General features: G+C 40.4%; 1 protein-coding gene across 6 annotated transcripts in view; it reads right to left on the bottom strand.

The window, feature by feature from the left end:
- Positions 1 to 5,241: 5,241 nt before the first annotated feature.
- Positions 5,242 to 24,771, bottom strand: part of LOC131221294 (uncharacterized GPI-anchored protein At1g61900-like) — a 47,420-nt gene continuing 27,890 nt past the window's right edge. For 3 of the 6 annotated variants that reach the window (XM_058216500.1, XM_058216499.1, XM_058216502.1), the window contains 2 exons: positions 22,915 to 22,968; positions 5,242 to 5,684 (listed from right to left, as the gene is read on the bottom strand). In XM_058216500.1, the coding sequence (XP_058072483.1) occupies positions 5,614 to 5,684; positions 22,915 to 22,968 (125 nt within the window). In that variant the 3' untranslated portion in view covers positions 5,242 to 5,613. Of the gene's footprint in view, positions 5,685 to 22,914; positions 22,969 to 24,771 lie in introns of those variants that run through there. The other 3 variants (XR_009159181.1, XM_058216501.1, XM_058216503.1) reach the window with 2 other exon arrangements.

The raw sequence follows: 24,771 nt of genomic DNA, 5'->3' as shown, positions 1-24,771 counted from the left end.
TTCATACATATACATATTTCCATGTAAGCTTACACTTTTTCATTACTACCACCATAACATTCTCAAAACCACATTGTCTAATCTAAAATTCAATTAAGTCCACTCATTGGGGACTTTATTCAATCGTAATGTCAAATACCAATCAGCATAAAATGTTTATAAAACAAGCATCGTAACAAGGCCTAACTATCAATTGCTAAAATGAAGAGATCTAATTACCCAAGCAGTTATTCATATTAATAATTCATCAATTCAGCGTAGCTAGTTCATCCTCCAATAGATATGGCCACTGATCTTAGGGTTCGTCCACCATCTTGGCTTTATTATCTGATATCTGATTTATATTTCATGTCTTGATTACCTCTAAATAGTTGTCATTTAATAAACGTCAACAGGCCAGGCCCAATGAATGAACCTATCATGGTTCATACATGGCACAATTAGGATATTGCAAATAATATTCAGAATACATATATGCAAATATAAATATAAATACATAAATGTCATCAAATGCACGCCAAGTGGGCTAATCATCCACTTGCTTGGGTTGGATACCCGTCAACCCGCATTTGCACCTTGATAGGCTTCCACCATATCAAGTAGGCATGGGCAAGACTTGCATCTACTCATTGAGTAGGCTTTCACTAATTGTGGGCATGCGATAATGAATCTATCAGAAAATCATTGAGGGAGACCGCCCTGGAACCTAGGCAAAATGTGTGCATGCAGTCATCTAGAGCAAACATTTAGGAATCAGCACAGAAACACTATGTAATGTACGTAATGCATGTTCAATGCAAAATGCATCGACATACGCAATTATCATATACATCTCTCTATATGAGAGGAAGTTTATGAATTCATGATTGTAATTATGCATATTTTTATATACGCAATTCATGATAATATTCATTCATCATAATCATCATATATCAATAATTCAACTTAGCACGGCAATATAACCAACATAACAATTATAACAATCCATCTTAATCGTATAAATATAAGACATGTTAGGATTCACTCAATTGTACTCGGTAGAGATAAATCCATCGAACATTCATATAGGTTTAAATATGGGATCCCTAATACATAATTTACACCAAATCATAAATTGATCCAATTATTCCATCCAATGGGCTCACCTTTAATTAGATCAAGATGACCCACCTTCATTCACAAATTAGTAGTTAAGTCAAAGTGATTTATGCATATTATAACTTATTAATCAATCATCATAATTACGAATCTATTAAATCAGCATAGGAGTCCGTCAATCGAACCTGTTGATCAATCGAGCTAAGTCGAAGACCTTCGATCGATACATTCGATCAAGTTAGGTCGAAGACTTTCGATCGATTGGACATAGATCAAGGAAATCCAAATTCTGCAAATTAAGTCTCTTAACACTTTTTTGACATTTTCAATCGATTGAAACCCATCATCGATCGATCGAGATAAATCGAAATTAATTCAATTTGGTTGCTGGACTATTTTCAACATTTTCAAATGATCGAGATTGCTTGAGGCCTCCTATATCAATCGAAAACAATTTTCGATCAATCAAAAAAGCTTTGAAAATTAACTTTTTAGTTGCTGGGCAAAAATTAACTCGATCGATTGATCGATTGAAGTCGAACGAGTTCTGCTACACAATTCAATTTTCGAAACTTTTAGGGATTTTTCTATCTCCTTAGTTTTCATGGATTTATTACATTCATGTGCTAGGTCCAATCCATCCAATGATTTCTCCATCACCAAGTTTTAAAAAACCAAAGGATTGCTTAGATCCAGACCATCTGAGATCTACAATCATCCTACAGCATAATTTATTATTAATGCTATCCATAAATCGTTGTGGATGATCCAACAGGCATATCACTCTAGAATTTGAGGCCTTGATATGTTTTCACCTTAAGAAACCTATGATTTGAACTAATTTGAATTGATACTGCTAGAGAGTCTAAAACCGATCTCTATGACGAGATTTCGTCCATGGACTTTCACTTTTCTCCAAAACTTTCCATAGATCAAAACAATGAACATAAGGCCGATTTGCCCAATTATTGGTGTAGATATAAGAATTTTTAATAAAAAACATATTAAAAAACTTAAAAGAATCAATTTAGGAACTTATTAACGTAGTTTTTTTTTTTCTAAAATTGTAATAGGAATTGTTATTCTAACCTTACCCTCAAATAAGAGTGCCTTTACCAATGAGCTAAATGTCTTGTTTTATTATTAACTACAAAATTAAAATTTTAATTTGATTAGTGGCTCAAAAATTCAGGGTATTACAGAATGAGCCAACAAATGAGACAGGTGGACTACATCATGAAAGTCGGGGATTGAACGCTTACCATTAAAAAAATTACTTGGGGGTACATAGAAGTTGTTGGATCAAGCTGATATTTGTCTTTTCCTTTCGTTGAGGTCTGTGTTTCCTTATGGACAGGTTGGATGACAAATAAACATCATGACGGGCCACAGGAAGGTTTTAATGGTGGGCATCATTGTCCCAATGCTTTTTGTGGTGTGTTACTCTCAAGCTCCTCATTTTTTATTTTTTTGTCATGGAACCACCGTACGTACTTTACATGCATATCAGTGGTCGGAAGTGGACCTACTTGAGTGGTATTGAGTGCAACAAATACCTTGTTTTACTTCCAATTTCGGTGGTAATGATAATCATTAACCATTTAAGCACATTAGGGCTATAATTGTTAATCCAAAACACAGCCTTATAAATTGTTCCCATTACGAGGCCCATGTGACCTTTTATCAAGCTTATCTTCTGTACTTAAGTTTCAAATAATAGTTCTCAAACAAAGTAGATTTTACATATACAGTATGGTGGAGCCCACAGGGCTTATATGTTTATGCACTGCATAATCAGTGTTGCAAGTCTACTCACACACGTGGCACTTTTTCATTAGGCCACGTCAACCCCTGATTATAGGCAATTTACTATCCTTTGATACTATATGAGAGGCTAGATTCGTGCTGCAACACTCAGAAAATGGCAGTGGCTCTTTAAATATACATGTGGCATAGGTATAAGGCAATCCCTGGCATACGAATTGCTGACCCAACTGCCAATGGAGCTCAAACATGTGAGGCTCAGTAGTCATCGATAAATATTGTTTTTTTTTTTAATTAATTAGCCTAAATAAAAACACTTCATTTTTCTATTTCTTAAACTCATCATTTTTTTTAATGGCAAAAGCAACTTCTTGCAATAAAATGTTCTTTCATCTAAATTTGCCGACCATGAACCTGTACAAGCAATTCTCAATAAACAAATCTTATAAATCCATTCTACAGTTCTTGAAGTAAAGAAATTGTTTTTTCAAGTTCATTTATCCCACCTTTTGCATAAACAATTGTCACTAAATCATTCCTGTGAAACAATTGCAAAGGGGTTTGCAAAGTGCATCCGAATGCATATTATCAATTTTGGATTTAAAAATAATAATAAAGGTGTTTAGGCCTCAAATGCCCTTTGCTAGGTGCATCCAAAGAGGTCCTTAGGCATCAAACACCTCTTTTGATGGGCATCCAAACAGCCCCAAGGCTATGAGAGTACAGCGCAGAAGTCAAAATCTACATTTTCCCACTTTGGTCCAATTTACAATCATTTACAATCATGAAGTTATATGATCAACTGACACAATTACCCAGCCAATATGACTTTTGGAGTACAGCCAATCCTCTCTAGGCCCCATGGAGAAATGGTCCATATTTCATACACGCATGCCAAACGACAGATTATTTCAAATAGTATAAGACAGGCTCTCATTCAATGTATACATGGCATACAAAATTTGATCCACATCATCCAACTTGCAAGCATACTTGGGATAGCGGGAAAACAAAATTTATTGAACTATCCTATCCATCGTCTGTTATAAAATGAATGGTTGAACATGAAATGATTATTCGTCCAATCTCACCAGGTAAAATCAATGGTCAAGGTTGCCCAACCAGTGAAGAATTTGGAGCTATGCTCCATCAGCTGTAGGTCCATCATCTAGGCATTCCGGAGCTCCCCACCACCCTAACCACTAACCATGTAGATTCAACCTTCAAGCACAAAATACAAATGCCCTATGTTTGCCTTGACAAGGGATCCAGCCATTCATAGGCAGTCCCATTGGTGAATGCTCCTTATAACCCAAGATCCAGCCACTTCATTTATTAGGTGTACCACACATGTACAAAGAAATGGTTGGTTAGAGAAAACGATAACAAATACTATTCATTGACATGCATATGTCGCCCACCTAAAGAGTAGACCAGCTTGATTTTTAGGACAAGACATGCACTTTTGGGGAAATCTGATAAAGTTGTGCTTCATATTGCCTCTAATCCAGTCTTCTATGAACACCAACAAAGCACAGCATATCAAGGTGGATGGCTATTTTATCCATGAGAATATATCATATGGGTTGATTTTTGTTTCATATTAATCTTAAGGATCGCTAATATCCTTATCAAGGCCATTCACTCTTCTTACCTTCGTGATCTTGTGGGCAAGCTAGTCATGTGCCACATCTATGCTCCAACATGAGGGGGGAGTGTTAGAGTACATGTGTGGGTAGATATTCTTAATAAAATTGATTAGAGAAATGACTCTCTCCAATACACACTTCCCGAATTCTCTCTCCCCTCTCCTCCAATAACATGCACTCTTGTACCATTAGGTCTGTCAATGGACTGGCTGGTACGACGGCCTTCCAGAATCAGGCCGGGCTTAGACTTACCTGTCCAAGATAGCTCTCTCTCTCTCCCTTTTTTTTCTCGAAGGAAAGAAAGGGACATGTTCCTTCTCTGTAAGTCTTCTTCTTCTTCTTCTTATTTTCTTTGCTGTTGAAATATGGTAAATGCTATAGAAGGCAGGAAATGGGGAAATTTCGGGCTCGGGCTCCAGCCGGGCCGTATAACCAATTCTGGACAGACTCGGGCTTGTCTTTCTTGGCCTCTCACAGTTTGGGTTTAGTTTGAAACTTTCAGGCCGGGCTTGGACAGAGCAGGCCCAGCCTTAACCGGGCCTGTTGACACTCCGATGTACTATGCTGGCATACTTAGGGTGCTTGCATCTGGCTCATGTATCTACAGATAGCATTCCTATGAAATACGCTATAATGCAGCTCCTGACTTGGAACTTTAGGCCAGCTTTTTTATATTTTTTTTCTTAACCCAAACGGAGGGGGGCTGTTGGACTGATTTGGACACAAGCACTTTGAGGAAAAGCCTTAGTTCTACTTACACATGCCCTTCCTCATTCGGGGAAGAATTTCTTTACAAAAAACAATAATTATTACATAACTAGCATGAACTATGGAATGATTGCTGTGATGACATACCGTGTTTCAAAACGGCCGATTTGGATCGTGGATTTCTGTGATGAAGTACATACCATTTTTCAAAACAGCTGATTTGGATCGTGGATTGCTGTGATGAAGTACATGCCATGCCATGTTTCAAAACGGCCGATTTGGATCGTGGATTGCTGTGATGAAGTACATACCGTGTTTCAAAACCGCTGATTTGGATCGTGGGAGGGATAGAATCCCCTTGTAATTACAGGACCAAGCACGGAGCGAATCTAGATTACATCAGCATGGTAGCGACCATCCAGGAGGCAAAAAGCATAGGCAATATCATATCTTTTAAGTTTTGTCCTGCAAAACAAGAAAATGCAATTCAAAGAGCTGGTTAAAATTAAGAGTGGTGCTAATTTTTGGATAGAAAGATGACAAATTGCACAATACTATTAATAATCTCAAGATGATTGCTTGCCCAACAAACATAGTAGGTTGGCCCCCTCATCAGGTGTGCCCCCCTATTTGAAAAGAATGGAAGCTATAAAACAACTTGCAACGTTCCACATTCAACGGACATGTGGATCACCTGATGATGAAACCTCCTGATTTTTTATGTTCATCTTTATGGTGTGGACCACCTCATGCACCATTTCAATGTCCTACAGACATGACATGACGGTTATCACCATCAGACCAGGATACCATCCTTCCTAAGTAGCCGGTTCAAGTCGAGCTCAGACAGTTCTCCCATTTGACTGTCTAGTTGGGTAGTGACAGAAGTGGGACCCACTCACTTGATTCCACCACTTGTGGGCAGTGACAGAAGTGGGACTTGCCCAATTGATTCCACCATTTCCTCAACAGTCAATGCAAGTTGGGGTCAGATAATTTTCTCGTGTGACTGTCTAGCTTAGAACTATAAGATACCTGGGACTGGCACTGGCACTTACCAACCTAATTTTCACTGGCACTTCCCAACCTAATTTTTCCATGTATAAAACAAATGACATACAGGAGTAGCCATTATTGGATTTTATGTTGTTAGCATATGAAATATAACTCTCATAGGAGAACAGAGACGCCAAGTTCTTGGTGTGTCACTTATACATTCTACCGGAGTACACAATCTTCACTTGTATCTATATTGAGTAGGTTACAGACAGTAAGGAGTTCATCAAAACTCCATTCAGTGTGATGGTGAGAAACCTAATGTGTTAGCAGGGAAGAAAATGGCAAAGGGCTGCATGGGAGTAAGAAAGAATGATGAAGAAGAGGCCAGATGATGTAGGACAATTAACCACTTGCTCTAAAAGCTCAAACTGATAGAGCGTGGCGAATTAATCCCTTTATCTGCCCACCCCGAGTGTGCCCCTGCATCCCTGATACCACTTTGATGCAGGACAATTAACCACTTTGCTCTAAAAGCTCAAACTGATAGAGCATGGCAAATTAATCCATTTATCTCATAGCCCAGGCTTCACATCGCATGGGTTGGAATCTCCTCCCTCCCCCCTGGGTGGGCTCCACATCACATGGGTATCGCCTCCCACGAGCCACCCGCCTCACACGGGCCCCCCCATGGGCTCCACATCACATGGGTATCACCTCCCACGAGCCACCCACCACACACGGGCTGCCCACCCCGAGTGTGCCCCTGCATCCCACAGGTAACCCCACTCGAGCCCGGTGTGAAAATGCCCCCACATTACCAGACGTGGGATTTTTGTAACCATTAATGTCTCTTTGTGTTTACAAAATATCTGACCGGAGATGATAGAGAAGGATTTGCAAAAGATTGTTGAAGGCTTTCATCCCAAGGAGAAAGGCGTCTCTTGAACATCAAGGTTTCACCTTTGTGAGACTTGAAAATTTCTGGTTGAGGCAAAGACAGCCATTCAAAATCTGCATGCTAGCCACCTGATAAATGGAAGCTGATTGAAGCCCAAAGGGTAAAATGCAGGCAACAAAACCAGAAGAATGCAGATGAGCTTCCTCTGGGAGAGGAGGAAGAAACAGGGGAGGCTCAAGGCAAGCCATGCTGTGACGTCGGTGATGACAACAAGAATTCACAGGTGAGTTATATGGCTTTAACAGGAAAAAAGGATGGTTTCTCCACTGTTGTGGACAATGTAGATTTCCGGGTAGAGCAAAGAGGATCTCCTAGCAGTCTTCAGAACTTATGGCCAGGAGATTGATGCCACTAATTCGCTCGTATAGATCATCCAGAAAACGTTGAGGGATCACCTTCGTAAAGTTCAAATTCTTAGATGAAACAAACAAGGGGATTGTGATCTTAAGTGGTAGAAGGATTTGAGGCAGCATTCTATCGATTAGGGCAGATTGGATGCCTGTAAAATTTTAAGTTGTATACGATTTACACTTGAAAAGAGTTTCACCGGTAATCTCTTTGCATTACGTCATGTTTGGCTTTCAAGCAGTAAAGCGTTTACCACGTAGACAGTTTATTGTGTGGGGCTAACCTGTAAAGCGTTTACCATGTAAAACGTGGATATTCACACCACACAGAGCTTGGAGTGGGAAGTCCTGCAAAAATCTTCAAATCAGTTATGGACTTGATTTTTTGGAGGCCATAAGAAAGGATCAACAGATGCACATTATGGGAGGGGGACATCTCAGGAGAATTTGGTAAGATGGGGCCTGTCAGGAACTTCACCTGGGTTGCCAAATCTAACAGACCCATCTCTCATGGAGGACTGCCCACAAATTGCACCATCTGTGTGCCTACTGATGATGGGTTGGTGTTAAAAGGAAATGTTTAAACATGACTCAGCGGTGTGATGGATGGCCTGATTGGTCTTTCGGAGCTATGGAAGTGGATTTGGAAAAGATGCAGACACTAGAACAAGTTGTGGTGAGAAGCATGCGTAGAAACCTGGCTCTGATTTCAACGGTGTCTAGATTGAAAGCTCAGAAATTTGTGAGAGCAGGGTACACAGTATTGGGTTGTGGGTCACAAGGGCTATGACGGTGGATTGAGGCATAACAGGTGCAGACAGGTATGTTGTCAAGCGTTCTAGTCCATGTCTGACACCAACATACCATAATTGCAGTGAGATGGGAACTAAATACTGCGATTGTGGAGACATGGAAATTGTTTACTTACACTCGGATAGTAAACACTGTGTTTGCAATCATCAACAGGGCCTTTGATGAAACCTTTAGCCTGGTTACTAAGCCAGCCACTTTTTCTACCATATATCCCTAGCCATCAATCACCAGCAGGCTATATGTCAGTTAGACGTCAACATTGCTTTCATGGCTTCTTGACTAAAGATGTGTAAATCAATAACAATTACCTAGCTTCAAGTCTATCATATTAGTGCACTGATTTGTGCACCTTGTTTCTCAATCACGTGAGTCCATGTGTCATGTACTCGGTTAAGCCCTTGAAAGCTGATGACTGAAGACACAAGAGGACATGAGTATCAAGGAGTAAAGAACAGGTAAATAATGTGCCTTGGTGACCCTAACCCTTGACCTAAAACAACCCCTTAAACTTCTAGATGATCCTAACGTTAATAGGTAAACCTTATGTGATCATCTCTTAGCCTTAGGAGCCTTATTGAAACATGATAAGATAGGCTGTAAGAGGTCCTAAGTTGATGTAAATCTAGCTGCCCAAACTAGTAGTCTTGGTGGTGTGCTCGAGCAAAGCTCGATCAATTGAGACGATCGACCGAACATGGCAAAAAAAACGCTCAACAAGCTCTGACCTAAAATATGAATTAGTTTGGGCGCTCAAGACACGAGTTGAATCGATCAAGGAATCTTCAATTCCTCTCGAGTGATTGAGCTCAATTGATCGAACGTAGCCAAAACAGTCCAGCGAGTTCACTGGACCATTTTTGGCAAAGCTCGATCAATTGAAGGCCAAGCTTGATCGATCGAGCCGAGCCATTAGAGATTTGTTGTAACCTTTTTGTTATAAATATTGCATTTGGATCTTTGGGCAAATTATGGATTTTGACATTTTAGAAACTCTAGTGCATTCCAAGCTCTACCAAACCCCCTAGGATCTATCCACTTCTTAGTGATTATTCACTCTGATGAGCATTCCATGCTCCTCTACAAGAAGATCATAATATCAAGCCTTCTCTAGGGTTTAAACACCATTTTTATTAGCAAATTTTAATGTTTATCAACCTTTAGAGTGTCTATCAAGTAGAATCCCCTAGGTTTCTCATTAGTTGTAGGAGATTCTATCCACCTCCCATCACCTTGGTCACCTTAAAGGAGCACTACATGCAAGGTGTTTGATCTTCGAACTGAAGCCATGGCAAAGCATCAGCATCATGATCGGGAGCAAAGGGGAGCTGATTGAAGCACGGGAGAGTATCAATCAAGCAAACCAAGACGGCGCATCAACATGACTCAATTCGATAAGTGTTATTGAGTGAGTCCATGTACACTCCTTTCTTGTGTAGGATTAAGTGTAAGAGTTTGATTGCCAAACTCGATTATGTTCTTATATAGGACCTAAATCAAGTCCTTGTGTAGGGCACCAGACATGGGTATATACGTGTTAGTCTCCGAGGGAACCTTCGACGGGAGTAAATGTAGGTCTTTAAATTAGGACTGAGATTTGTGATGAGCCTATAGAAAATCAAGTCTCCAAGGGAGCCTGTCCTTGTGTAGGATTATAAAGGTTAGAGGTGAACTTGATTTAAAAACTCTAATGGTGAAATCTGGTACACTCATGGATTGAGTGTGTCCGTTGGGAGTGGAGTAAGGAAATCGAACCACTACACATGCTTGTGTTTGGGATGATGGTCTTTGGGCACTTGTTCAATTATGCTTATGTGATGAATTGATGAATTATATGTATGCATGATTAGATAAATGTTAGGATTTGATAGGTAGCACATCCCACATACACATGTACACTATCTTGTTTATAGACTACTTGATTGATTGCCACATCTTTTGTAGTCTATATGATTGGACCCTTTATTGGCTTGGAAGCCTTATAGTTACTTGCATTACTTAGCTTGAATGCATATCAGTTTAAGTTCGGTAATTGTGTTTGAAAAATGCATAATTTTATTTGGTCCTAAATTCCTAATCACCTCCCTCTAGGACAACCATCATTCTGTAGCTTCTATATGGTTCCGCAAGCATAGTCATGGTATCCCATTCCACGCAATTTCATGTCATTCAACCAAATCAGGTTTGTTGATTGAGCAAACTATCAACTCGTTCAAGACAACCCTCTCATGTTGGGTTCACCTACATTCCTTACTTTTATAGAATGGGTTTCAGTGCAATCAGGCTAATTCATCTAACTTCTGATCAGGGACGTTTGGCATTAATTCTATATGTTGATAACATTATCCTCACGAGTGATTACTCTTTGTTTTCATCCTTCATCTCTACTCCCGGCTCTTGGTTCGACATGAAAAACCTCGGCCCGTTGTATTATTTTCAGGGAAGAAAAGTTGTTTGAGACTCTCATGTTATGTCAAACAAAATATGCTTTAGATATCTCCACATTGAAGATTTTAGATGCCAACCTAGTTTCAGAACATGTGAAATTGGTACGAAACCCATTTTGTTCCCCCGAATCTCATCTTTAACAGTGTTAAGAAACCCACTGATTTCAGGAGATGAGGAAGAAACAGGGGAGGCTCAAGGTAGGCCATGCTTTGAGGTCAGTGATGACTCTAAGAATTCATATGTGAGTTATATGGCTTTATCAGGAAAAGGGAAGGATGGTTTCTCCACTGTTGTGGACAAGGTAGATTTCTGGGTGGAGCAAAGAGGATCTCCTTGCAGTCTTCAGAGCCAATGGCCAGTTGATCAATGCCACTAATTCCCTATGATAGATCGTCTGGAAAAATGTTGAGAGATCACCTTCGTAAAGTTCAAATTCTTAGATGAAGCAAACAAGGGGATTGGGATCTTAAGTGGTAGAAGGATTTGAGGCAGGATTCTATCGATTAGGGTTGTTCGGATGCCCGTAAAATTTTAAGTTGTAAACACTTTACACCTGAAAAGAGTTTCACAGGTGATCTATTAGCATTATGTCATGTTTGACTTTCAAGTGGTAAAGTATTTACCATATAGACAGTTTATTGTGTATGCCTAACCTGTAAAGTGTTTACAATGTACACCATCTTTCGTGGAGGACTGGCCACAAAATGTACACCATCTGTGTGCTTGATGATGATGGGTTGGTGTTAAAAGGAAATGTTGAAACATGCCTCAGCAGTGTGATGGATAGCCAGATTGACCTTTACTACGGGAGTGGATTTGGAAAAGAGGCAGACACTAGAACAAGTTGCGGTGAGAAGGATGTGTAGAAACCTGGCTCTGCTTTCAATGGCATCCAGATCGAAAGCTCAGAAATTTGTGAAAGCTGGACACACAGTATTGGATTGTGGGTCACAGGGCTATGATGTTGGATTGAAGCATAACAAGTGCAGACAGGTATGTTGTCAGGCATTCTCGTCCATGCCTGGCATCCACATACCATAATTGCAGTGAGATGAGAACTACATAGAATGACTGCAGAGACATGCAAATTGTTTGGTAACACTCAGATGGTTCTCTTACAAAGTATGATTCATGGCCAAAGTGTTGCAATCATCAACAGGGCCTTTGATGAAACCTTTATCCCGGTTACTTTGCCCGCCACTTTTCGTACCATTACATCCCTTGCCATCAATCACCAGTGGGCTATATGTCAGTTAGACGTCAGCATTGTTTTCATGGCTTCTTTACTATAGATGTGTACATCGACAACGACTACCCAGCTTCAAGTATATCACTCAACTAAATCATGTTCGTTGCTTGCGCAAGACTATCGATTGTTTAAGACAAGCCTCTCACGCTTGGTTCCAATTTTCCTTCCATCTATAGAATGGGTTTCAGTGCAATCAGGCTAATTCATTTACTCTTCTGATTGTGGACATTTGGTATTAATTCTATATGTTGATAACATAAACCTCACAGGTGATGACTCTTGGTTTTCATCCTTCATCTCCACTCCCGCCTCTTGGTTCGACATGAAAAACCTCAGCCCATTGTATTATTTTCAGGGAATAGAAGTCATTTTCTTTCTCAAACAAAAAATGCTTCAGATCTTCTCTCCACATCGAAGATTTTAGATGCCAATCCAGTTTCAGAACATGTTAAACTGGTACGAAGCTCAGTACCTATGAGGTGATTCATATCCTTGTCATTTCATTATTGCGGCATTTTGGGATCTGTCTCACACATATGGATGTCTCATACATGCTCAGATTACAACCAACTTTACAGTCATCCAATGAATTTTCCATTATTCAATGGGAATGATCATGGATGCTACGTTCTTCCCTCTTCCATCTTTGCAATTATGGCTTATAGTGGAGCTGATTGGGCTGCCAATCCTATTGATCGGAGATTAACTAATGGATATTGTGTTTATCTTCGCCCGAATATCATCTTTAGCAGTGTCAAGAAAAACCCACTGTTTCTCGCTTTTACTATTGACACCGAATACCAATCTCTAGCTTCTGCAGCAGCTCACACAACCCAGATCCATTTTCTTCTTGGTAACATGGATATCTGTCCCGATCACTCTACTTTGTTAATATCAGTACTGCATACACAGCTTGGCTTCGGTTCTGGTCTTTCATACATGCAACTTGACTATCAATTCGTTCAGGAGAAAGCTTCCATCAGTGAAGTGAAGTTTCTCCTTATGACATCTCAAATACAGCTTGCTAACATCTTCACCAAAGCTTTATTAAGCATAATGATTGTTGCATCTCTAGAGATGCTTCAGTGGAGTGTCAAGGATAATGTTTGCATGAGGATATTCTTGCAATTTCCTTCTACTTGTACTATACAACTTTAGAAGCTTCCTAGGTTGTAAAACATTTTCATAGGCTTGAGAGGATCCACAGGATCTCTCTAGTTAAGCTTGAAAATATTTCTAGAATATTCCCAAATAGACTTGAGAAGTAAACAAATACTGTACCTTTATACTCATTCCAATGATCAACCAAGGAAATAATTCTATCCTTCAAGGTTTTCACTATATGGTTCGATATGGTTATCGAGTTGGGTTTCTTGACTCATAACTCCAAAGGATCCAATCACAATTAGAGGTCCATTGCTAACCAATATAAAATTTTCAAATATTTAGAAATTAAAACATCGCGTCGCTTTGGGCCTTGCTTGAAAAAGAAAAAGAAAATATTTGCAACATTCCTGAAAATGGTAAATGAGAAAAATCAAAAGCTTAGGGCTTTCTTGATAAGAGAACAAAAAGTATTTGCAACACTTCTGAAAATGTTAAATGAGAATATCAAAGTTCATAAACCAAAACTAGTTAAGGGTGAAAGGCTACTGAGCAATGCCTGGCTAAGGAAAAGCGACTGCAATCAGTGATGATGATAAAATCACTTCCTTTGCTTATGCCATTGATAATGACTTTCAAGGGATACCAACAAGCTCATCCTGACCGTTGAGCTGGAGTACCATCTCTACAAAAGATATGCTAACCCAAAAGAGATTGCCATTCCTTTAGGGATCAACGAATGAATCTGGCATTTTTCTCCCCATATATGAAACTATTTGAAAGATGTAGCCTCATGTGGCATTTGACCACACTACTTTGTTGCTAGTCGTTGGATTAAGGGAATCATTTTATGACTGAGATGAAACTTAAAGATATGAAAAGCTAAAAAAATTGGTGTCCTTGCCCATTCGTCTTACTTGTCTATCTGCCATTCCAGAGCATTAAGGCTACAAGATTCCTACTATCTGGCTGGTCTTATCTACATTCTCCTTGATTATTTATTTAATTTTTTATTGATAGGATGGAAAAGTTATTCAGTAGGGGCCCAGAATTGAAACTTGCACCAAGTGCCTTGGAGGGTGAGTATTATCATGCGTTAGTACTTTTGGTAGTATTACGTAGTGTTTTAAAAAGCGGTAGCATATTGTGTAGCGTTCAGCCCTCTGTAGTGTGCAGCATAAGTAGCATTGTGTGTAGCGTAAGCTACACAATATTAATTTAAAAATAGAAAAAAAAAAGTGATGAATAGTAGGGAAAAAACAATATATGTGTGTGTGCGCGCGCGCGCCCAAAAGATTATTCATTTTTTCAAGTATAAGCATATTGAAACAAGTTATTAATCATCATTTATCAAAAGCCAATTCACATACATAAACCAAATCAAATTATTATCACATCAACAACTTTTTAAGCAAACTATAATTAATAATATCTAATTGAAACCACAAGTCAAATGAATGAAAAGAATTTAAAATCCCACAGGTTGAGAGTATTAAGTACAAAATACAAAATATAATTACCATTTTTTTTTATTTTTTAAAAAGGCGTAGTGTAACTACACACACGCTACATATGCTATGCATGAGATGACGCTACATAAACTAAGTGTACGATACATGTGCTACACATGGCATGACCCCTATAGTGTAGGCTACAAGGGATTTACTCTATTTGCTAATGCTACGTAGTGTTGTAGCTACACTACGGGCGCTTTTCAAAACACTGGTATTACATTGGTACTTCAAGTAAAAGTCCATCATGGGTAGCCAATTAGCCACCTGTGGAAAAGGAAAATCCCACCTGTTACACTTCAGTTTTGTTTCCAAAACAGGGTAAGAAGCAAACGAAATCCATTTTCCCTACTGCCATGCATTGCTGTAAAATGGTAATTGGACAAGCTATGATGATGCATGACATGAAAATTAAATATGATATGCAAGATTTCAAGCTTTAGATCATACTAATTTAGAAACAATTACAACAATTCCACATCCCACATAAAGTCAAGCATTCAACAAGGGGAATCTATGGGGGTCCAAGCCTACACTTGTTTAGGGCTGGATCAAATAAAATTATAAACTAAATAATGCCCAAAAGAGTGTAAGATTCATCCACTCTTGCAAAGGATTGTTCCCCAATTCAAGAGATTCACCATGTTGCAATTCGGGGAAAGTCTAGGGTTTGCAAAAGTGGAAAAACTTAGAATTTGGAATTATCTAGGGTTAAGGTTAGGGATTCAAGGCGAGAAAGGAAAGGATTAGAAGAGAGAGAGAAACTTGGAACGTTCCACACGTGTGGACAGCAGCCAACACAGACGCACGTGTGTGGGATTCTCTTTGCATGTGTGGGGCCCACGAATCCAAAAATGGACAACTTGGGTGTGGTTGGCCAGGGGTGGCCCACTCACACGCCAAATTTCGCGGTGATTCATTGCACGCTGTGTACGAGGTGATCCGCCGAAGTTTCGGCCCCCTGGTGGGCCAGAATCTGGAAACCTGCTATATAAGAGGATTTGGGTGCCAAAAAAAGGATAAATCTGACGATGGAGGGTTGTGGAAGATGGTGGATGTGGGGTGTACGAGGTGGGGACGATTTGGATGGTTGTGGCTTCGCACCACGGTAGTTAGCCCTTCGAGGAAGGGAGGGTTTCACACTCAATTAGATCCTTCAACTCAGAGAGATAGAGAAGAAGAAAAATGCAGAATTTTATTCATAAATTTCAATGAGGAAAAACCTACAAGGGGTTGCCTATTTATAAGAAAACCCAATACCCCAAAAGTTGGACCATGTGCGCACACTATTACTTAAATACGAAGTAACAAAAATAACAACTAATCAAAGCAATCTAAACTGTTCATGATGTTCCCAATAATGATAATAAGCAAAACTCAAAGTCCTAGATCATCTAGGGTAGTGGGCCACGATCATGAGATCCAATGGTGGGATCCACATGTTGATAGGGTCCACTCCAACGAACCATAACACAGTCCTCTAACTAGGAAGCCCTCCATAGATGTCATCATCGATCCAGATCGATGGTGGGACCCTCCTTGCGTACGTGCGTAGGGGGGTGCGTGTGCCCTAGATGTCCCCATTAACTCTCCCCGGCTACGAAGATTTCGCTACTGGCGAAACAAAACTCCTGAACTGTTCTAAGATATCAGGATTAACTCCTTGAAGCTCCTCCTTAGTAAGCCATGAACTATCTGAAGCTGGACGTGACTTCCACTTAACCAGGTACTTTTGAAACCCACCGTCCGACGTTGATACTATCTGATGGTCTAGAATATTCTCTATCTCCTCTCTGAGTGTGAGAAGGGTAGGTATGAGAGGTAGAGGCTGGGAAGAAGGGTTGGGAAGAGGCCATAGATTAAGGAAAAGGTCTGGGGAATCAGGATGGTTAGGTGAAAGGTTGAACAATGTATCAGAGGTCCCCTGAAATGCAACTAGATCCTCTACATTAAATGTGGAACTAATTCCCATGGAAGTGGAAGATCTACCACATACACATTGAGACCGTTTTGTTTTATAATTTTGAATGGTCCAGCACTACGAGTGTGTAATTTACGAATGGCTCTCTGAGGGTACCGCTCTGGCTTGATACGGACCATCACAGAGTCCCTTACATTGAATTCCTTGAAACGTTTATGTTGGTCTGCAGAAAGTTTGTAATGTTCATTACTAGTAGTGATTTTTCACTTGATTTCTTGATACAGTGAATGAATGTAATGCGCAAAGGACTCTACAGACTTTGATGACCTATGAGACAGTGACATAAGGACGAGATTAATAAGCTTCCTAGGTTTATAACCAGCAACGACGTCAAAAGGACTTAAACCTGTGGATCTACTAACAAAATTATTAAATGCAAACTCGGCTATAGGTAGTGTGGTGTCCCACATCCTGGTATGCTCCCCCACTAAACATCTGAGCAAACTCCCTAGGCTCCTATCGACCACCTCAGTCTGACCATCAGTCTGAGGGTGGTAGGCAGAAGAAAATTGGAGCCTAGTATTCATCATTTGTCATAGTGTCTTCCAAAAATAACTCATGAATCGCACGTCACGGTCAGACACTATGGTTTTTGGTAACCCATGAAGTTTGACGACCTCACTAAAGAACAGCTTGACAACATGAGATGCGTCGGAGGTCTTAGAACAAGGAATAAAGTAGGTCATTTTAGAAAAACGGTCCATGACAACAAATATGGAATCGTATTTCCAAATAGTCTTCGGGAGCCTAAGCACGAGGTCTATACTGATGTCTTGCCAAGGGATGAATAGAACTGGCAAAGGTGTGTATAGTCCCGTATTTTGCTTTTTCTACTTTGTTAGTTGACAAGTACGACATTGCCTTATAATTTTGGCCACGTCTCACTTGAGGCTTGGCCAATAGAACCTATCCTCCACTAGGGCAATGGTCATATCTCGACCAAAATGACCCGGGACCCCTCCTGAATGTAACTCCCAGAAAAGAAAATCGTGGAGGGAGGTGCGCGATATGCATAAGCAATCACTCTTAAACAAAACAAATATCCATATAAAATCAAGTACTCACAGCTAGCTCCTAACGAACTCTCTAACAACGACGCGTACACAACTCAAAAATCTAGGCACTCAGAATAATCCTCTCTGACACGCTCGAGGCCCGTGACTTCGACACTCATGGAATTGAGTAACGTGACTCGATGACTCGACGCGCCTGCAGGCTTATTCTCTACACCGGCCTTGTGCTTAAGCACAAAAGTGTACTCTTGAAGGAATTGGACCCACTTGGCGTGCCTAGGGTTTAATTTCTTCTGAGAGTTCAGATATCTCAAGGCTTCGTGATCTGAGAACAAGACAAATTCTTGCGGCAATAGATTATGACGCCAGGGGCGCAGTGATTGTACTACCGCATAGAATTTTTTGTCATAGGTAGAGTATTTTTGCTTTGCCTCATTCAGTTTCTTACTAAAAAAGGCGATAGGGTGCCCTTCCTGACTAAGTACTCCTCCTATGCCGACTCCTAACGCGTCGCATGTGACTTCAAAAACTTTTGAAAAATCCGAAAGTCGTGTGATTGGAGCTTCGATCATCTTGACCTTTATCTCCTTGAAGGCTTTCGAGGCAGCCTTCGTCCATTGAAACTCTCTTTTTTTATGCAATCCGTGATGGGAGCCATAATGGAACTCAAACCTTGAATGAACTGCCTATAGAAGGTGGCCAAGCCATGAAAGTTGCGCACCTCGTGAATATTGCGGTGTTCAGGCCAATTGACGATGGCTTTGACCTTCTCGGGATCCGCCGACATACCCTTAGTTAACACAACAAAACCTAAGAAGATAACACTACTAGAAATAAACACACACTTCTTTATGTTGGCATACAATTTCTCGGCTCTAAGGATCCTACAAACTTGCCTCAAATGGTTGAGGTGTTGTTCCTTGGTCATGTTATAAATCAAGATATCATCAAAGTAGACGACCATGAACTTCCCCATGAAGGGCCTCAACACTTGGGTCATCACACGCATGAAAGTACTTGGGGCATTAGTCAGCCCAAAAGGCATGACTAGCCACTCGTATAGCCCATCATTCGTCTTAAAAGCTGTCTTCCACTCATCACCAAGGCGTAAACGGATTTGGTGATAACCACTTTTGAGGTCAATTTTTGAGAAGATAGTAGCGTTGGCTATCATATCCAACATGTCATCAAGACGCGGTATGGGAAACCGATACTTGACTGTTATTTTGTTGATGGCCCTATTATCAACACACATCCTCCATGTGTCATCCTATATGCCATCCTTCTTAGGTGTAAGAAGGGCGAGCACGACACATGGGCTCATGCTCTCTCGAATGAAACCCTTTTCTAGGAGCTCAAATCTGTCTTTTCAACTCTACATGCTCCTTTGGGTTCATTCTGTAATGAGGGAGGTTTGGTAAAGTCGCCCCAGGGACTAAATCAATGGCATGCAGTATATCCCTCATGGGGGGAGCTCATTCGGTAGATCCGCAGGAAAGACATCACAGAACTCATCCACTACCGAAATGGCTTCAGTAGGTAACTCTACACTAACCTCTGGTGCATTCTCCCTAGCCACAAAGGCGTACACCACCGAGTCCGACTCAGTCTCTCGCTCAAAGTCTTTGGCATTTAGAATATAGAGACGCTTAGACCTGGACTTCAACTCCTTTAATTCCTTCGAGCCGCTCACACCACTCTTTGTGGTGGACTCCTTTCCAGCCGTGTTCATGGGTGGAAGTGGATTTAGCTTGACTTTCTTGCCCTCTAACCAGAATGTACACACATTTGAACGACCAAATATGGTGACATCTCTGTCATAGAGCCAAGGCCTACCCAAAATAATATGGCCAACATCCATGGGAACAACATCACACAAAAGTGTGTCGTTATATGATCCAAACTGAATAGGAACAAGACAATGGTGCGAGACTGGAATAGAAGTTTCATCAACCTAAGACACTATATAATAGGGTTGAGGATGGGCTTCGAGCTTCAAGCCCAAACGGCTCACAGTGCTAGTTGATGTCACATTAGCACAACTACCACTATCCACGATCATCTTGCAACTTTTATCACCACACTTTGAATAGGTATAGAAGATCGTGTTGCGGCGCCAATCGTCGGTATTTTTTGCTTGGGCAAAGGTGCAATGCAGAACTGCCAGGGTCGCAAACTCTTGCGCTCCCTCTTCCTCATCACTAGGGGTCTCTACTGGCTCATACTCTTCCTCCTCACCTTCATTTTCTGGGGGCACTACTTCTACTTGTCCATCAATAAGGAGCACCTTGGTGCCCTCTTTCGTGCCGCACTAATAGGCAAAGTGACCAAACCCCTGACATCTAAAACACCTAGTTGCATCACTTCTGCGCGAGTTAGACCCGACAATTCCTTTACCCTTATCATCCTTGGGCCTAGACTAAGAACTACTGGAAGGTTTGTTTTGGTATCCAGCGTTAGGCTTAGCCCCAGAAGGGTTGGCCTTAGCACCAAAATCATGAAACTCAAATTGCCTTCCCACATTTGCTTTAAGGTATTGCTCGACCTCCAACACTACTTGATACATCTGTTCAAGAATGTCTATGTCCTTGGCGAGTAACTCTCTTCTAATGTCGGAACGGAGGCCAATCTTGAATCGAGTAAGAGTGAGCACGGGATCCTCATCAACTTCACACCAGGTCAAGTACTCTTCGAACTTCTCAATGTATTCAGCCACACTCATAGAACCTTGTCGAAAAGACTGCCATTCTTCAACCAACCTCAAATGATAAGAGAAAGGGAGGTACTTTTCCTTAAGAGTTTCTTTCATTTCTCCTTAATAGACTATTGGGGGCTCTCTCGACCTTTCTTTCTTTCGCTCCACAGTAGCCCAAAACCTCTTTGCTTGGCCCACAAGCTTCATCTTGGCAAATAAGACCTGACGAGCATCCGACATGTCATACCACTCAAAATAGTGGTCCATATCAGCCAGCCAAGCTAAAAAAGTTTTAGGGTCCAAGTGGCCATCAAACGTAGGGGCATCTACTCTAACTCCCTTAAGGAGTTGCGCATCTGGGTCATAATGGTCCTGATGTCTCTCGCGGGGTGGGTGCATGGGTGCGCGCCCATGACTGTTTCTTTGGCCACCTCCATTCCTTGGTCAATCCTCTTGACCACCTGCTTGCGATTGGACATCCACCTTAATGGTGGTTTCTAGTTGGGTAACACGCACATTAAGCTGTTCAAAACGTTGGTCAATACGTTGTTCCAAGCGCTTACTCAAAGACTTAAACTACCGGGTTATATTGTTCATTGACTCTTGCAATTGCTCCATGTTTAGTGTAGAGTGCAAGCCAAAACCACGACCAATACGTGTGGGCATACAACTACTCACTCAACTCAAAGACCCTCTAATACACTATATGCGTCTAAATGGGATTAAATGATCCTATAAGACTCTATATGAGGGAAACTACACAACGCTACTAAAATTCCAGCAACATAATTGCCCAAATAGTTCGTTAATAGAAAATTCAGCCATGAAAATTGGGAATTTCCTGACAACAGAAAATTCAGCGGTCCATGTTGTGAATGATGGGTCCTAAACAGCCCTATATGATGAGACTTGATACAAAATAGACGTGAATAGACTAAACCCTAAACATATAATGCATTCCCCTATGAAAACCCTAAGCTCTGATACCAAATTTGATGCAACACATGAAAATTAAATATGATATGCAAGATTTCAGGCTTTGGATCATACTAATTTAGAAACAATCACAACAATTCCACATCCCACATAAAGTCAAGCATTCAACAAGGGGAATCTATGGGGGTCCGAGCCTACACTTGTTTAAGGCCGGATCAAATAAAATTATAAATCAAACAATGCCCAAAGGAGTGTAAGATTCATCCACTCTTGTAAAGGATTGTTCCCTAGTTCAAGAGATTCACCATATTGCAATTCGGGCAAAGTCTAGGGATTGCAAAAGTGGAAAAACTTAGAATTTGGGATTATCTAGGGTTAGGGTTAGGGATTCAAGGCGAGAGAGGAAATGATTAGAAGAGAGAGAAACCTGGAACGTTCCACACGTGTGGACAACAGCCGGCCCAGACGCACGTGCGTGGGATTCTTTCCGCACGTGTGTGGGGCCCATGAATCCAAAAAGGGACAACTAGGGTGTGGTCAGCCAAGGGTCGCCCACTCACATGCCAAGTTTCGCGGCGATTCATTGGACGGTGTATGCGCGGTGCTTTGCAGAAGTTTCGGCCCCCTGGTGGGCCAGAATCTGGAAACTTGCTGTATAAGAGGATTTGGATGCTAAAAAAAAAAAAAAAGAGGATAAATCTGACGATGAAGGGCTGTGGAAGATGGTGGATGTGGGGTGTACGAGGTGGGGACGATTTGGATGGTTGTGGATTTACACCATGGTAGTTAGCCCTTTGAGGAAGGGAGGGTTTCGCACCCAATAAGATCCTTCAACTCAGAGAGATAGAGAAGAAGAAAAACGCAGAAATTTATTCATAAACTTCAATGAGGAAAAACCTACAAGGGTTTGCCTATTTATAAGAAAACCCTATACCCCAAAAGCCGCGCCATGTGCGCACACTATTACTTAGAGACGAAGTAACAAAAATAACAACTAATCAAAGTAATCTAAACTGTTCATGATGTTCCTAATAACGATAATAAGCAAAAAATCAAAGTCCTAGATTATCTAGGGTAGTGAGCCACGATCATGATATCCAATGGTAGGATCCACATGTTGATCGAGTCTACTCCAAGGAAGCATAGCACAATCCTCTAATTAGGAAGCCCTACATGGATGTCGTCATCGATCCAGATCAATGGTGGGGCCCTCCTCCTTGCATACGTGCGTAAGGGGGGCGTGCGTGTGCGCGAGATGTCCCCATCATATGAGTAGTATATAGGATGTTGGGCTTAGAAGATAAAGAAAAGAGGATCGTAGGAGGAAGACACCCATCCTGAAAAGAACATCTCTTTCCTTTCTTTTCTTCAAAATATTCTCTAATTTTTGAAGAAAACAATCTTCTTCTTCACGTTCTCCATGAAAACTAGAGTAATCTATCTCTATTATTTACGAAGCATGAGACTGAGACTTCATCATCCAAGTAGGTGTTCTGGTTCATGTGTTTTTTTTTTTTTTTAAAACATTAAAATGCATGTGAGCTTCTGCTTACTCAGTAGAGTATGCTTGAATCTCAACCATTTGATCCAATGAAAGAATGAAACAGAATTACAAGAATGTCCCTGGAAACCAAAGAAAATTACCATTCTTACCACTCGGTGAAGGTGTTGCAGCTGGAAGTGCAGGCAATTTAATCGCTGCAATTTTAGAAGATTTATAAGCCTGTCAGATTCAGCTAAGATAACTGGATGGAACGGGAAGATAAAAACATAAATCCATATTATCATAAACCATTTTCCAACTGCCAAAAGAGAGACCTCAATTCTTTAATAACAAGTTATCACTCCAAAAAGAAGAAACTACAATGCTTCAGTCTCTCATGCTAGTTTGATAATTTTATACATGTAATGAGACTTTATTGACAATTGAGGAAATTACTTTAATGAGAAGAAGGTAATAACAAATCAAGCCAGGCATGAGAAGCACCCTCAATGGCTAAGGAAGTCACCATTAATTGGCAATGAGAAAGGTGCTAGCTTGCTTTCAATGAGCAGTTAATTCAGTAGCTTCAAAATTACTAAATAGGCAAACATAAGCAGTAATGTGTATAAAGAGGTGCTTTTCATACAATAGCAAAACCTTTGAAAGGAAACCTTAATTTTGTAAACTCTAAATCAGAAAGTGTTGGTTCAATCTTAGAAGCAATAATAATATTCAACCTCTAACAAATAATTTTAATCAGATCCTGAACAATTCCACAATCATCATCATCATATAAGACTTATCCCAACCGATTGCAACATGAATCCTGTTCAGCCATTCCACTCTACCAAGGGTCATAACTCCAGTTAGACCATAAGTAACCAAGTCTTCTTCCCTTTTTTTTTTACTACCTCCATTCACGTCTTTTTGGTCCTTGAGCTTTTAGAGCCTTCAACTTGTACCAACTCACTCCTAACCAGCATAGTTCTTGGACTCTGTTGTGCATGAACAAACCATTTAGTCTACTTTCCCTCATTTTATTACCTATTGGTGCTACTCCTACCCTTGAATGCATTTATTTCTAATTTTATCTCTCCTCATCTTGGCACTCATCCATCTCAACATCCTCATGTCAGCTACACTCATCCTGCGTACATGTTCCTTAACTGCCCAATATTTTTTCTTATAAACCACGGGTGGTCTTAGAGAAATCCTGCAAAATTTCCTTTTCAGTTTGAGAGGTACACAATGATCACATAAAACTCTGAAGGCATATCTCCATTTCTTCCACCTAGCTTGAATTTTATGGGCTGCACTCTCATGAATTATCTACCCAAGATATCAAAGGAGGTCAATTTGGGAAATTTCGTTTTTTAATGATATTTTGGGAAAGGTTATTGGTCAGCAATCTAAACTAATTCCTCATTTCCACTCCTACTGTTACTAAAATTGCACTCCATATAGTATATTTTAGTCTGACTAATTTTAAATCCTTTAGATTCTAAAGAACCATCCATAAATCTAGCTGTGTTTATCCCCCCCCATTTTCTCAATTGAAACTATGTCATCTACAAATAACATACACTATGGGATCTCTTCCTACAAATGATTCGTTAATTCACCTATAACCAATAAGAAAACGTAGGGGCTCAATGCCGACCCTTGGTGCAAGCCTACAGTAATTGGGAGCTCACTTATCTCTCCATTAATGATCCTCACATTTGTTACCACTCAGCCGTAGATATCCTTAATCATGTCAATATATCCTCTTGAAACTCCTTTATTTCCAACACCCACCAGATTAACTCTCTATGTACGCTACCATCTTCAATTTACTGACAACACATTGCTCTTTTGTGAAGCTGACGAGATCATGGTAACTTTCTTGAGTATGACCATTTACTGGTTTGAAGTAATTTCAGGAATGAAAGTCAACCTGTCAAAAAGTGAAATTTTTGGTGTCAACATCCAAACAGAGGCAAGTAACACTCTTGCAGATACGTTTAGTCGTAAGGTAG

Source organism: Magnolia sinica, chromosome 12 (assembly GCF_029962835.1).
Source record: "Magnolia sinica isolate HGM2019 chromosome 12, MsV1, whole genome shotgun sequence".
NCBI classification, from domain to species: domain Eukaryota; kingdom Viridiplantae; phylum Streptophyta; class Magnoliopsida; order Magnoliales; family Magnoliaceae; genus Magnolia; species Magnolia sinica.
Note: the sequence above shows the minus strand (reverse complement) of the source record. Positions and strands in the feature narration are given on the sequence as shown.